The sequence below is a fragment of the Amblyomma mixtum genome, chromosome 2 (assembly GCF_055824585.1).
Source record: "Amblyomma mixtum isolate Tamu chromosome 2, ASM5582458v1, whole genome shotgun sequence".
Classification (NCBI taxonomy): Eukaryota; Metazoa; Arthropoda; class Arachnida; order Ixodida; family Ixodidae; genus Amblyomma; species Amblyomma mixtum.
The window spans coordinates 299,030,653-299,045,745 of NC_143013.1; the positions used below are offsets into that span (position 1 = coordinate 299,030,653).

At 42.4% G+C, this 15,093-nt stretch overlaps 1 protein-coding gene across 12 annotated transcripts in view; it reads right to left on the reverse strand.

The window, feature by feature from the left end:
• Positions 1-1,573: 1,573 nt before the first annotated feature.
• The window catches only part of Eph (Eph receptor tyrosine kinase), a 255,410-nt gene continuing 241,890 nt past the window's right edge, over positions 1,574-15,093 (reverse strand). For 9 of the 12 annotated variants that reach the window (XM_089574613.1, XM_089574615.1, XM_089574610.1 and 6 more), the window contains 6 exons: positions 12,698-13,095; positions 11,195-11,293; positions 9,038-9,157; positions 7,431-7,625; positions 6,572-6,714; positions 1,574-5,766 (listed from right to left, as the gene is read on the reverse strand). In XM_089574613.1, the coding sequence (XP_089430739.1) occupies positions 5,499-5,766; positions 6,572-6,714; positions 7,431-7,625; positions 9,038-9,157; positions 11,195-11,293; positions 12,698-13,095 (1,223 nt within the window). In that variant the 3' untranslated portion in view covers positions 1,574-5,498. The remainder of the gene's footprint in view (positions 5,767-6,571; positions 6,715-7,430; positions 7,626-9,037; positions 9,158-11,194; positions 11,294-12,697; positions 13,096-15,093) is intronic. The other 3 variants (XM_089574614.1, XM_089574612.1, XM_089574605.1) reach the window with 1 other exon arrangement.

The window sequence follows — 15,093 nt, forward strand, 5'->3', positions numbered from 1 at the left end:
TTCAATCAGAGGACAGACCACACGATCAAGCTGCTGTCTCAAACTGCGGCCCAACAATGATTGTGCAAGTAACATATAGAAGAAAGGGGATAAAATAGGAAGACACACTGAAGTTAGTGAGGGTGCTAGTGGGAACAGAGTTACCTACAGTCTTCCCTATCAACGCCTGAACCAGAAGGAGAGAGAACAAGTAGAGGCGATTCTTTCGATCCTCAGAAAGGCGTACAAGACGGCGCTGGAGCTGCCAATACGAACAGCAACCACAAAGCTGATGGCTCTCAGCTTAGCAAATATACAAAAAACACACAGAGGTGTAACTTGTCGCTCAGAAGATGAGGCTGCAATGAACTACGATGGGACAAGCTCTGCTCTAGAGACTGGGCTATCATGACAGCATACAGATTAAACGGTTGGTAGACATACCAGACAAGATCAGGTCTAAATTTAAGGTAGTGTCTATCCCCAGGAACATGTATCCTGTCATTCATCAAGGCAGGCATAGGGCCAGGGCTGAAGCCTTAACCAAGAACCACCAGAACAAGAACACATCTACATAGATGCATCAATGTACGAAAATGGAAGAGCTGTGGTGGTGTTAGTGATCGACTCCCAGCTGAAGGAGAAGGCCAGTGCATCCCTAAGGAAATGCACCGTGTCTGATGCCAAAGAGGCCGTCATTGCTCTAGCGGTCACCAAGGGCAAACAGGTCTGGGCGTTCGCTAGTAATTCTGACAGATTCACAAGATGCTTGCCGAGGATTCACCAACGGTGAGATCGGCAAAAAAGCGGCAGGCATTTTGAAGGCCGGTAGCGAGAGTGACAAAAACACCACGTACTTTGGGCTCTGGCGCACAACGGCATCGCTGGGAATCTCCAAGACGATCTCATAGCTCGAGCTTATGCTAGCCGAGCGAAGTCAGAGGCCAAAGAGACCGAGATGGTGGCCCATACCTATGCAGACATTTTGGAGCACTTTCGGGGAACCAGAAGCCGGTATCTCTGACCCACAAGAACAGGGAGCAGACAGTGTCATGGTGGCAGCTACAAACAAATTAATATTTATGTCTCTCTATTCAACAAGATACGCCTCACCATTTACAGGGATTTGTGTCCCTGGTGCAGAGAGAAACCCACACTTTACCACACCACATGGGCCTGTCAGAAAATAGATGCGGTACCCATAATCCACAATGCTACACCAGAGCAATGAGAGGCTGTGCTGCCCAGCTAAGATTTGGAAGACCACCAGCTTTGGCTTGTTGAACCGGCTAGCTGGGCAGCAAAGGCTACAGGAGTCCCGACATGAGGACCAAACCATGGGAGCTCTGCAAGAAATTTTAGAGCAAATAATGTTTACTCTCCCTCTCCTTATGTGGTTGGGGTTCATTTTCCTCATTTGCTAATCAGCTGGTTAGCTCCAAGCATTGCCTCCCACTGAAATTTTGCCTCCTAGAGTCACTGGAAAGGTTGTCAATTTCTGGCGCCAACGTGCTCATTGTCAAAAGCAAGAGTGGAATACTAAACCTGGGTACACATTGCAATCCTGAAGAAAAAGAGAGGCAGCAAGGCAGTGTCTGCATAAAAATTAATTTTATTAATGAAAGAATTTCATAGTTTCCCATGGGGCGCAATTATACTCGTATATGCATCGAAATGTACAGACCGGGAGCACAGGTGTTTTCGTCTTTACATGAAACGTATGTCCAAAGGTTCGTCACACACTTCCCGTATGTGTGTTCATGCAACACACACAACCTGTGCACCAACATTTTTCATAACTTAATGGAGACAAGAAAGACTCAAACGGGCCACATATTTCTTGCGCAAAACCCATGGTGGTGAACAAGGAAAAAAAGCTAAGGCGAAGAAAACAAGAACGTGCTCACGTGGCATGGGATATCTCATTAATGTTGAAGAACAAACTTGAAAAAAAAAGCCTATAATAGGAAGAAGACAGGTTGCATCCTTAGCAGTCAATTCGTGGTGGCAGTAGGACAATCACACGTCAGTAAATCGCAGCAGAGCAGTATACGAACAAAAGTGTGTGACTAGGCGTGCTAATGACCCCACACAGCTGCACATGCTGGGACATCTTGCTGCACGCTTTTCTTTCTTTCATTCCGCGATGAAAAATCCCTAAACGGAAAAAAAAAAATGTGCTCACACTGACAAAAAATGGCTGTCAAAAAAAAAAGAATGCATGGTTCATTATGCCGAAATTAATTAAATTTGCAAGAGAAATCACCATATGTATACTCCACACTCACTGTGTTGCGCAGTGGATTTGACTATAACAGCCGCAGACACAGAGAAAACAACAACACATAAAAAAGCATGTACACACACTTCGCCCATGCATTTCATCATTGGACAGGCGATAATGAGGATTTATATATAATACATTATAAGAGTACTCCTCTCGAAACACATTTTCTCACTGTCTGCCTCTCTCTCTCTCTCTCTCACAAACTTCTCTTTTTTCATTTTTCGTATTTATATTACAACAACTCTCTGACACTAACAGCAAGTATATGCTGCCCTAAGCTCGAAATAAATAACTTCCAACTCATACCACTCCAAGTCATTCATTTTGTTTGAACACTCAGGTAAGTCTTCAGACAAGGAAGCACAGACAATAAAAGAAGGATTCCAGGGCCATTCAAAAATTCAAAATAAATAAACATCCAAAACTTTCCTGCTTCTGCATGTTTAATTTTTTGGGCTATTATGAAAAGCCAGCATGAGAGGTTTTTCATTGCTAAAATTAAAATGAGCTACCTTGTGACAGCTTCTAAATACCTACTCCTGACTCATTGAATGAAATGAAGAAAAAAAAAATAGCAGAAATGTTAGCTGAAAAGAAGTCACTGACCACTTTGAGAAGGAATTAAAAATAAACTGAAATAACTGACTGACTGCAATTTTTAGTGCGGACTGGCCATGATGCATGGCACAAAAGCTTTGCTCAAGAGATGATTTAAATGACACCCTCGAATGTTTGTCACAAACATATCTCCCGTAAATAAGCCGTCTGCAGCTTCTTTATCGAATCAGTTGTGTCCTTATGTACTCATTAAAAAGACCAATGATGGCAAGTAGCACTGCAAACTGTAGACTCAAGGAAGCATGACTATTCTGACATCAAAATATTCATTAGTTGGGCAGCAAAATAAAAGGTTGGGAAAAGCGAGCTTATTCGAAATTTTCTTGCATCTACTTCATTGCTGTACACTTCCCTCTCTTGCTACATGAAAGCCACACACTTACATGCAGTAGAAAACCGGTCATAATCCGTCTACGGCAAGTATACAATGCCAGTTCACCTACTCTCAAAACCATTCGGTTCCAAGCCTTTTTACATTGAGCTTTCTGCGATCATTCATACTAAAACCTGGAGTGTGAAAGCTGCTGGTGTGCAAATGGCTGGTTTAGCTGCTTTTTTCATGAAGGAAAAAAAAGGATAGCAATAATGATTGAAACTGTTAAGTGACTTTAAAATTATTGTGCTCAGACCATTGGTTTCCTTAATAAATTAACCAAGGCAACTGGCTGCTTAGGTATGCATAAAAAAAGAAGATGCACTATTTTATCAGGTCACTAATGTAACTGAACAGGGAAACACTGCATATCAGCTACTTATTCACATAACTGAGCACAGAAAGCCAGATTAATAAGCATGGTGGGTAAGCTATGCACCAAAACTAATCCATAACTCAATGTTCCTTTGATGTTCTTGTGACGCAGTCTGTACATTTGCATTCTTCAAAATTAGAATTAGGAAGAGAAGCAAAATGAAAAGCAGGACTGCTAACGCACTGCTTCAACAGCCACCCCAGTGGCCAGTGCATTTACTTCTCTAGCACGGCAGCATTGTTTCGTTGAGCAATGACATACAAGAGACCCAACCGGGAGGTACGTGTTCACAGGAAAACAAGACTGTCATCGTTGTGGCAATGTCAGTGGGCAAAAAACACATGTAGTGACTGACAACCCCAAGAAACATGACTTTGCATATTGTATGAAGCACCTCTAGAGCTGTGATGGCACATGTAGAGGAAAGGAGTCTAAAAAGAGCTGTTAGCGGTGGAGAGCCTCAGCAGAGTTATAAATTGGCCACTCAGAAACAGTATCCACCTAGCTGCGCTAACTAAAACAAAAAGACCATGGCCAGAAAACGTCCTTATGTGACCTCTTTTATCAACAGAAATGTGAACAGCCAACAAAATAAAAACAAAGCCTGTTTGTTGCCCGCTGCCTTAGATACCTTAAACTGGTTTTCAAGACAACACGAAAGCTTACTTCTTAGAGTGCACCAAAATAAAGGACATGTATTGCCACTCTACACAAAAACACAGTTTCTTGCTCAAGCGGAGCACTTCAACACAATCAAAGGCATTGTTGAAGTAGGTGCCTTGTGGGGAAAAAAAAACTCTTAAAAAAGTAGTGGCCACTCTGACAATGTAACAAATGCCGACTCAGCAGGGCCATCAAGAGACAGTTGATATGAAGAGCAGAAAACAACCTGTAGGAATTTCCCCAACACTGACAACATGGAACGATGCAAGCACAGCGGGTTCGGTTCGCGCAAGGAAGGTTGGCGTGATATGCAGGCTCATCGGGAAAAGCACGTGAGATGAGTCGTCTTTTTCCTTTCAATGTCCATTCATCTCTCGCGCTGATATGTTAAAAGAGTTCCACCTATGTACACGCACGCGCACACACACACACACACACACACACACACACACACACATGCTTCGGCTCGAACTGTCCTTGTCGTTCCTATTTGCCTCCAAAGCTGGAGATGTGGCAGTCAACTGCAGCACTGTAGATGCACGCTTGTTGCGACACATTGCATAGCGAGTAGAGTCTGCCGCCACTGCACTGCGCCTTGAAGTTTTGTCCATTTCACGAGGCTTAGCACATCCTTGCATCACATTGGAGCATCCTATTTCAGCTGAACCCGATTCAACTGGTAAAGCCTACCTACTTGGTTATGAACACTTGAAGGTTTCAGCACTCTGAAGAGTACTTTTAATTTTTGAGGGCCCATTCAGACATAACAGCATATTTTTTTTTTTGGTTATAGTAGTTCGAAGTAGAACCTCTTGCCGCACCCAAAGCAGATAAAGCTTGGCCAACCAAATCAGGTACAGCTAAAGCTAATTGCCCCACTTGTCCATTGCTGTCGCCTATGAAACGATTTTACCTCTTGACGAACCTAAAATGGTGCACAAAACGAGGAAGCGATAGCAACAATGCCAACCCAGGGAAGTGTGCTCATGACGTGCAGGTAAACCTGAGTTCATGACACCTGCTAGTAGTTTCATGAGGCCCTGGAATGAGCAAGACCGAGTGAAGGCCTTTCACGTGTAGCAACGGCCATCCACTCGGTTATCACTGTTGTTGCCACCTCCACTTGTTGCAGCACCAGGCCCAGGTCTGTTAAGTTAAGGAAGTGAACGCCGGAGATCAAGTCGACAAGCAGTTCCTTGTGCCTAGACGACGCATCCGTCAGACATGGTGGCGTTTATCTGTGCCCTCAAGGTCTGCACGCTGTTCATGATCTTCTTCTGATGCCCCACAAGCACAACACCAAGCGCGGCCAAGTCCTTGAGCGTGAGCCGCGACACGGCCTCCATCGTGGTGAAGCCGCCCCTCTGGAAGCTCTCGTGGTAGCGCGCCATCTTGATGCTGCACAACCACTCTTCGACAGTCTTGTATTGCGTCATGTCAGGGGCATTGGGGTCCAGTGGATTTTGATGCCTGCATTCAAAAAGACAAAGCTGCAATGCAACTTATTCTGAACACAAGTGTCGGTAATGTTTCAGCGTGTTCCTCAAGGCACACACAGCAAGAATTGAAGTTGCCCTGTATCGACACATTACTGCCTTCAAATAACAAAGAGACTGCTTTTACTAAAAACAGATTTCTTATACGCAATGAGAGGCAAAAAAGTTGCATGGGACACTTAAGCTCTGCCTTAAGGGTATGATGCGATAGCGTATTGGGTTAATTCCCAGATATGCAGAAGGTCATTCTCTACTTTACATTCATAGATTCCTCATGTCCCCTCCTGGCGCAGTAGTCCCAGGTTGCTCTTCCTGAGCGAGCAATCATTAACTTAACTGCCACCTGCCACAGTGGGCAGTTTGCTCACTATCTGGTGGGCAGGTTGTGATGATACCGCAAGGTCATGTGACCTCGGTGGACCACCTGCACCATAGGTTGCTCTGTGGGAACCACTTGCCAATGCCATGGCCGTGATTTTTCGCACACAACGCCGATGCCAACAACACCGACACCGGACTTTCTGGTGGATGAAGCCTTTAATGCTCTCACGATTAAAAATCTTGAGAGCATTACCATTACCACCATCAGCTGTTTGCTACGATCAGCTGCCACCACGCCTTGCTTACATCACAGATGTGTGTTGGTCACAAGCTCTCAAGATTTATGGGGAAAGAATTTGCTCTCAGTATGGCAAGAATGAAATCACTAAAGGTGACTGTTTACTATTACTCAGCCATTTCCAAGTTTATTGGTAAAAGAAAATTAATAGTTTGCTCACCTGTTCTGAGCAATCTTTCGTAGACTCTCAGGGCAGCGTATGAGCTTGTCTAGCGTTTTCACAATGCTGCTAAACTGAGGCCTGTGTGACCGGTCCTTCTGCCAGCAGTCCAGCATTAGCTGATGCACAGCTTCTGAGCAATCCTGGAATGAACAAGGCAACCAGTGAGGAAAAAGGCGCAGTGTTGCCATCTGCAGCAAAAAAGCACTTACAGCACCTTTACTTATACTTACCAACCTTGCTACATGTAAATCCTAACCTCATTGAGCCAGCATTAGAATACATTGAAAGTCTTGTCACAATATGTGAATTCAGGTTTGGAGGAGGCAGTGTTGTTTTGATCGGATGACCCACGCCGTGTATAAGCAAAACGTGCACCAAACGTGATTTTCATAAATTATGTGGGTACATTATGTCTCATACATTATGAGGTCTCTCCTCCCTCCCCCCACCTCCCTTACCCCTCCTAAATCTGCCCGCATGGACAGTGTACCACTAATTAGTATGTTTTAAATGCTCATTCAATGTCCAAAAATAGCAAGATTACAGTGGGTGCCTGGAAAGTAACTCAAGAATACAGAGTTGTCAAAGATGTAAAAAATTGTCAAAAAAAGTGGGCTACAAATTAATGGCAAAGTCTGCCTATGTAATAGAAGCCACATTAAGGTGAACACTATTCACCTGCAGTCACATGCCTGTGGCGCACTTGCGAGTGAAAAGCACACTTTTTGCTCTTTCTGAATAGCTTTCCTCCAGTCATGCAAGCCTTTTCAAGTTTGATGAAGCGAAAATAAATAGTTTTGTGAATCAATAAAAATGACATTCGGAATAATAAGAAAGAAGGTGGGTAGGAACTAACCATGGGAGCAGGAAGCCGGTATCCCCGCTCGATGCTCTTGATGACCTCCTGGTTGGACCAGTTCCAGTAGGGTCGTTCGCCATATGACATCACCTCCCAGCAGACTATGCCAAAGCTCCAGACGTCACTCGCTGAAGTAAACTTGCGGAACGCAATGGCTTCGGGTGCTGTCCACCGAACGGGTATTTTGCCTCCCTGTTGAGGAAAGCGAAAGGAATGTTACAACCAGAAATTTGATCAAAGCACTTAGGTACGCCTGGTTTTCTACACTCTGTACACGGTTGCACAGGAATCAATTTAGCCAATGTTACCGCATATTTAAAGGTAGAACTTTTCGGCCTTTTATTTTTTTTAAATTTGGCAGAAACTTTTGGTGTTTATTTTGGTGTTTAGCAACACTAATATCAAATATCACATCCATGTCACAGCTTGGGAAGAACCCCCTCTATACCACAGTTTCACATAATACAGCAAATGATACACTGTAACTTAATGAATTTTGTGCTTATTTGTTCACTCTGTATCCTATGCAGCTGACATAATGTACAATAATGAGTGTTCACCTAAGATGTTCTTTTAATGAAAGGCAATGATTAACTCGAAACATTTATAAATCTTATTAGCAGAACTTAATAGCAAAACACACTATTGCACAGTAGAAGCATGACAGACCTGCCAGGAACACACCAATATGGCACAAAATACATACGCATCATCTAGGGGAAGTGCTTAGCCCTATGAGAAATCATCAACGGGGATAGAATAATGAAGAGCTGTCTGCCAAAACAGCAAAGAAAACAAAATTTAGGGACCATCTGATTGAACGAAAGGCAAAAAAGAGAACAAAAGGCATAGTAATTGTTGTATGAAGCCTAGACTCTCTTCCATACCAGTTCCCTTCTACCCCATGGTGTCACAAGAGAGTCACTACTATGCGAGAACATGGCTTGTCTGTCCTAAAGTCACTAGAAATTTTTTCAGAGTACAGCATTCCCCATCTCCACACTGGATTAGGACGAAATATGGCAGTAAACATCCAACATTCTACTATATAACAAAGTTCCTTTGCAGTTCTCTTAACTGCTTTTTTTTTCACAGCACTGAAATTGATGTTCTTGTGGGCAGCAACTTGTGCACCAATGCAACTTCTACCAGTATAATAGGCACATTAAAATGCTTGAGCTATAGGTAAGGGGATAGTGGCTTGCATGCAGCCGTCGTCACCACTTGGGCAAACAGGATGCAACATGCATCACTTATCCCTTCTTTTCCTTTTCTTGTTCCTTCTACTCTGCCCCTTCTACCTGCAAGCTGCTGTGATAGTGACCCAGTGACTCATCAGTCAAAGTCTCAGTCTGATTTGTGGCAAGCTGCTAATCAGCAGCTTTTTGTTGCTTGCCCTCGCATTTTTGTACTATTGTAAAAAATGCGAAATAAATTGAATTGAATTGAATACCACTATGAGGTCCAACAGGAAACCTCAAGTATTTATCCCCATGCACCTATAACTGTAATAACAGTGGTGTGAGAAGTGAAGGGGTTTTTCATGCATGGCAGTGAGGAAATCAGCAAAAACACTTACAAGACTGCACAAAATGTGCACTCACATGACTCACCCTTGTTGTGTACGCTCCCTCAGTGGCACTTTCAATCTCACGGGACAGGCCAAAGTCAGCGATCTTACACACAAGGTTGGCATTGACAAGCACATTTCTTGCAGCCAAATCCTGAAACAGAGGCAGGAAAATGAAGCCCCATGTATACAACAATGACATCCTTACAGTAGCAATATTAAATACAATAGCAACTCCCTTATAATGGCGATTTGCGATGTACAGTGTCATCCACAGTTAGAGTGAACACAGCAGCATGTGACAGAGTTAGGTCACAGCTCCACAGAGCATGAGACAACATTGATCTCTGCTTAATTTTCAGTGTATAATAATGATGATGTTCACATTACTGTGCAGATTTTAAAAAAGCTCGAGAACAGACATTTCTCTTTGCTGCTTGTGGCTGTTTGCTAGTTCACAAGTTTACAACATGTGGCACATTCATGTTCCCTCTTGGTGATGATGACAATTTGGTTTTCATGGTTACCATGTTTCTGGTCTGCATGAGGTGGGATCACTCCAGAGAAGCCAAGCACCAGGAGATAAATGTAACGACTGGAAAACTGGCAAGCACCTTGCTGCACTGGGGATCAAATTTTGCAGTTCCCACATACGAGGCAGATATGTCTAAACCACTAGGCTACCACTACGGTGCGTGTTCCTTCTAGTGATGGACAACCGTGTACATATGCAGATTATCGAACGGATGTGAAGAGCTAGGATAGCAACAGTGTTAAATTTTGTGTGCATGAAATCAACAAACATTCCTACCCAAGGAACATAACTGTAAATCTAAATCCTTAACACCTAGAAAACACAGAACTTACAAACATTGTAAGGGCCAGTGCAGTGCGCGGTTGTGATGGAGTAGCGCGGACGAAGTAGGCCCGAGTGTGAGCTCGGTGCGCGTTGTGTTCGGTGCGCGTTGTGTTCGGTGCGCGTTGTGTTCGGTGCGCGAACTGCGGACAAGTGGGGACTCGGGCGCGAGGGACTGAGTGCGCACAAATAAATCATCCCTTGACAACATAAAGTACACCACAACCCGTTGAGTGAACAGAAAAGATAACCTAATTTGATCACATTATTTTTCTGCCTATTTCAATTAAATCACCTCTTACGTGTCCGCCTACTTCATCCAAGATGCCTCTTAAGTCTGATCTGGTCTTCTCAAATATTTGTTGACTACCAAACTACATGTTAGAAAACTATGCAGCTGGCTTTTTGTTAGCTGCAACAACTATTGATGGCAGATGGAAAGACATGCCAGAAGTAAACATTCACCCCAAACATCTACAACTTTTTGGGTACAATAAAAATTTGCCTCACACCCCACAAACTGCGCTCACTGAGACTGAAAGTTGTGCGCACAAGGTGTAATGTTTGTTTTGTCTAGAAAGTGCAGAGAGTTATGTGGGAGCATGGCCACTTAGCATTCATTCTAACACATATCATTGCATTAAGACATGGATAGAAGATTGCAGTCTCAAACAGTACGAGACTTAAAGCAAAATTATTTCAAAAATTGTGCAATTAGGAACAACCTTCTGGCCAAGTGACTTAGCTCCAGCTCATGCAGGAGACTGAGGAAATGAAATAATATACATAAGTATCTATCATTGTGTGTCCCCTGCTTTTCATGTGCCATTTTTCTTTTGTTCCCTTTACTTATGAAACAACTAGCACAATCATCTCTCTTGATTCAATGATATGATGACCGTGACCAAATATTTTACAAAGTGTACATAGTTTCTGCAGAGCATTGTCTCTTTGTCTTTAAACAAATGTGAACATGATTATGTATTCAGTTTCATACAGACATTTCTGTTGCCGAAAAATGAAACCAATACATCTAGACGCACACTGAATTTCTTTTTATCAAACTATGCATGAACTCAGCAAAAGAATTTCTATCCGGAGTGTTAGTATATCATCCCAGACTAGGACATATGTCTGAACTAAAAAATTTTAGGAAGCTGTGCAGCATTCAATTTGTAAACGTACTGGCCATTTTCAAGCAAATGCTAATTTCAATACTAATTCCCTAGTTGATACCTTTCTGCTTATATGCCTTTCTGTTCTTTTGTTAGACAAGCGTTGGAAAAAACTGCAACTACAGCTTGACCAGACACTGCAGTGATGATGAGAGCTTACCCTGTGTACGTAGTTCATTTCAGCAAGGTACTGCATTCCTGCTGCAATCCCTCTCAGCATTCCTACAAGCTGGATCACCTGGAACTTTCCATCGTTGGCCTGAAAAACAAAGATGGTTGAAGTGAGCAGTCAGCAGCGCTCCTCATAACTTGTTGGCCCGCACAGGAAGTTAAACTACCTAGAAAATATCAGCTCCACAATAATCCAAGTATTGCAAGAAACAGAATGAAAAAAGTTGGAATGCTTGGGATGAGCATTTGACAGGCCACCATGAATATAGAGGCCGAACGACCAATTAATAGCAAATTAACCACATAACAAGCAGTTAATCAAAGAGCATGATAAAAATATACACGCAGTTATAGGTATGTTCCACTGCTACTTATTACATTTCACACCCTTGCATAACACACAATTGTGTCAGCTTGCCTTGTCAGCAATGTTTTATTTGTTCAAGATGTTATTCTACTAGAGTGGCTTTATGGTGACTGAACATTTGCTTGTACCCAAAGTGAGGCATACCACATTTATAGTTGTCATCAAAAGTGCACTACTTTCATGAGAGAATACGCCATTTGTGACTGCTATGCCCTATTTCATGCTCCAAAGGATCAAAGGATCTACATGGTTTCTGCTCATCTGCAGTCACACTAGCTGAAACGAACTTTTTGCAGCTCAGATTCATGTTATATGCTTTGCTATTCTTGACCTTGATAATGCAATGAGTCTTCCCAAGCACAGTAGTTCTATAGCAGTTCGAAGAGACTAGTAAAGACCGGAGGAAACAGAAATGCTGTTCTTATGCAGAACACATATTTTTATGCTTATCTGAATTGACAATGTAACTTAAGTTTGGCACACGATAACCTCAGTCGCTTATGTGCCAAAAAACCTAACACAACAACAATTAAACAACAGTATAACATGCCAAAAGGCTAAATATAGCTCATTATCATCGCAATGGGGGCAAAATTTGATAGGCTTACACAGACAGCAAGTGATGCGACATATCCGAACAGTACTGTTAAAAGGAACACTCAGAATGGCTCCATCCAATTTTTGGTTCCTATCAAAAATAAATTTTTTGGCTCATTGCTGCTTTGTTGATGTTTTTTCACTATCGGATTATGCATTTACTGCCGAGAAAATTGGATTCAGAAATGTCACATTTTTCGTGTCACTTGATTCAAACTTGTGGCGTCAAGATCGTGAAGGACTGACTGTGTGAAAAGCATTAGGAAACAAATGGCACTGGTGTAGCCTAGCATATGAGATTATCCGTGTAGAAAAATTGGTCTTAAAGTCACCTCATTTTGCATGTAAAAACAGCTAATGGCTGAAATACAAGTAATTTTTCTAGTTTATAAAAACCTTGCTTTGATTGAAACTAGGCTCTTTGCCAACTTCAGACCAACTTCAATTTGTCCTCGGTGTCCGTTTAAGGTACATCCAACCTTGGGAACAACTCTGATGCAAGGTTGCAACTGAAAGATATACACTTACCCTGAGAAAGGTGTCCAAGGATCCATTCTCCATGTACTCAGTGATGATCATGATGGGGTTGCTCTTGGTGACCACCCCCTGGAGGAAGATGACGTTGGGGTGGTCGAACTGGCCCATGATGCTAGCCTCGGTCAGGAAATCCATTCGCGCCTTGTCCGAGGAGCCCGGCTTGAGTGTTTTGATGGCTACAGTAACCTCCGGCCGGCCAGGGCACTTGAGCTTGCCACGGCATACGTCACCAAATTCTCCACCACCAATGATTGCCTCGATTGTAATGTGAAGTGCGTCGATCTCCTTGGTAAACTCTCGAACCGCCTGGTTGGGATCCTCGTAGGTGTGTGGGTCAATGTAGGCTCTTGATGTAGCACCCGGACAATGAGTGAACAGTGGTGTTGTCACTGATGATGAGAGAAAAAAACAAGGGGGAGGAAGATGCAGAAAGAATGAAGACCAAAGTGTAAGAATAAATTCCGAAAAGTGCTTTTACTGTACGCATTTACGGGCTGTAACGCCAAAAGAGAAACAATATCCCTCTTCCCTGTACATAAATATACCCTGTGTTGCAGCACAAGCATAGTTACCACGCAAATATTTTCTGCTCTGAATATCAAAATTTCGATAAATAGGCGCTGCAAAGTGTATTTGACCACGAGCATTCAGGAAAAGCAAAGAAAAACAATGTGGAAAAACAAAGAAAAAGCAAAAACCATGATGCCACTATAATTTCTGTTTCACTCTCTGGCATCCATGTCGCACCACAATACCATGAAAGCATTTAAGAAAGGCAAACTAAGCATGTGTAAATTTAAACCCCAAGAAGCCATAAAAATTCATATTAATTTTTCACGATTCATATTCACCTACAGAAAGTTACATTTCAAGTACTGAAGATAGCTGTAAAATGTGCAAAGTTTATTACTGTAAAAATACTAAATAATATAAGATGTCCCTGTTTGCTTGTTATTACTTCGACATCACCTTTCTTTAACCCTTTCAGTGCCAGGTTTTTTTACTCACATCTGCACACCCCCTGCCGGGTTTTTTTTGCATGTTAGTTTCCTGGAAATTTTTTGCTAGTAACGGACTAAAATGCTCTGCAGGACATGTAGATATGTTTATTCAGGATAATCTTATAGATATTAGTTGTAATGAATCAAATCTTCCAGCACCAATCTGGCCTGTCGAATTTAATCCACTTACGCGGATTTTTCGGTGGCAGGGGGACTTCATCGCTGTCATCACTCGACAAGGCACTTAGGTCGGCTCCTTCCTCGTTCTCATTATCATTGGACTCCGAATTCACAAGCAATTTTGAATTTCTTCGTCCGTCAAAGCGCGGACGGGTGTGGCACATAGCCTCATGGCTGCTGTGCGCAGACCAAAACGAAGTGACTCGGATGTGAAAACATGCGCGCCATCTGTTGTTTAAAATTTATCCTACAAAATCGATGAATTTACAGAGTCTCTCCATAGATGGCGCTACATGTTTGCTTAGTTTTTTTTACACAAGTATTATCGGGAGCGGCAGGGGGTGAGTTAAAAGGCCAAAACGAGTTAACTCGGGAGAGGCAGGGGGTGTGCATATGTGGTAGCCCGAGTTATCTCGGGAGTGGCAGATTAAGGGTTAAATAAGACCAAGCATTTGTCACTTGAGGAAAATTATACTTGAAGAGAAAAATATGTGCAGAATTACTAATATACAAAAGCTGACAAAGTGACAACACACTTCTGTTGCCTGTATTTTAATTGGCAAGATATTCTAGTTTTTGGACTGCTTCAACATGTAAAAACACTGTGAGAATTAAGACAATTTTGAGGTACCAAGTAGTTTTGGTTATCATGAATGGTTTGCTGTGCTGACCCTACAAATATCTCCTACAAACCTCGATGAAAGCTTAACACAAGTCTAATATCGTCGCCAGACATGCAGATGACCCAGCAAAGCAAAACCATGAGCCAACCACGCTGAACACATGCTTTCACACGTCTACTCGGTTTACCTACGTTAAAACCCTACCATTTTTTTCACTGGCACAATGAAAAAATGGTTTTAGCACCAACCACTAAACGGAAACTACAGGGTTAAGCACATAGCAAAAACAAGGCGCCTATAATCCTGTCCACTCGGTGTGTAGAGTAACATTTTATGTAGTGTAATGAACTCAAGTAACTACCTTAGAAAATATAAACACCATGAAAAACATTTTATATTAAAGTACTATTGTAAGACACTCGAGGAATAAAACAAGCCCATAATTACAATGAAAATAACCGAATGCAAATGGCAAATACTACAGAATAGGAAGAAGTTATCATTTAAAATGCGACAATCAAGCTATAACTGCACAGCAGACTTGCCAATCTGGCTCTGGTCAACTGAATTTGGCTCAGATCAG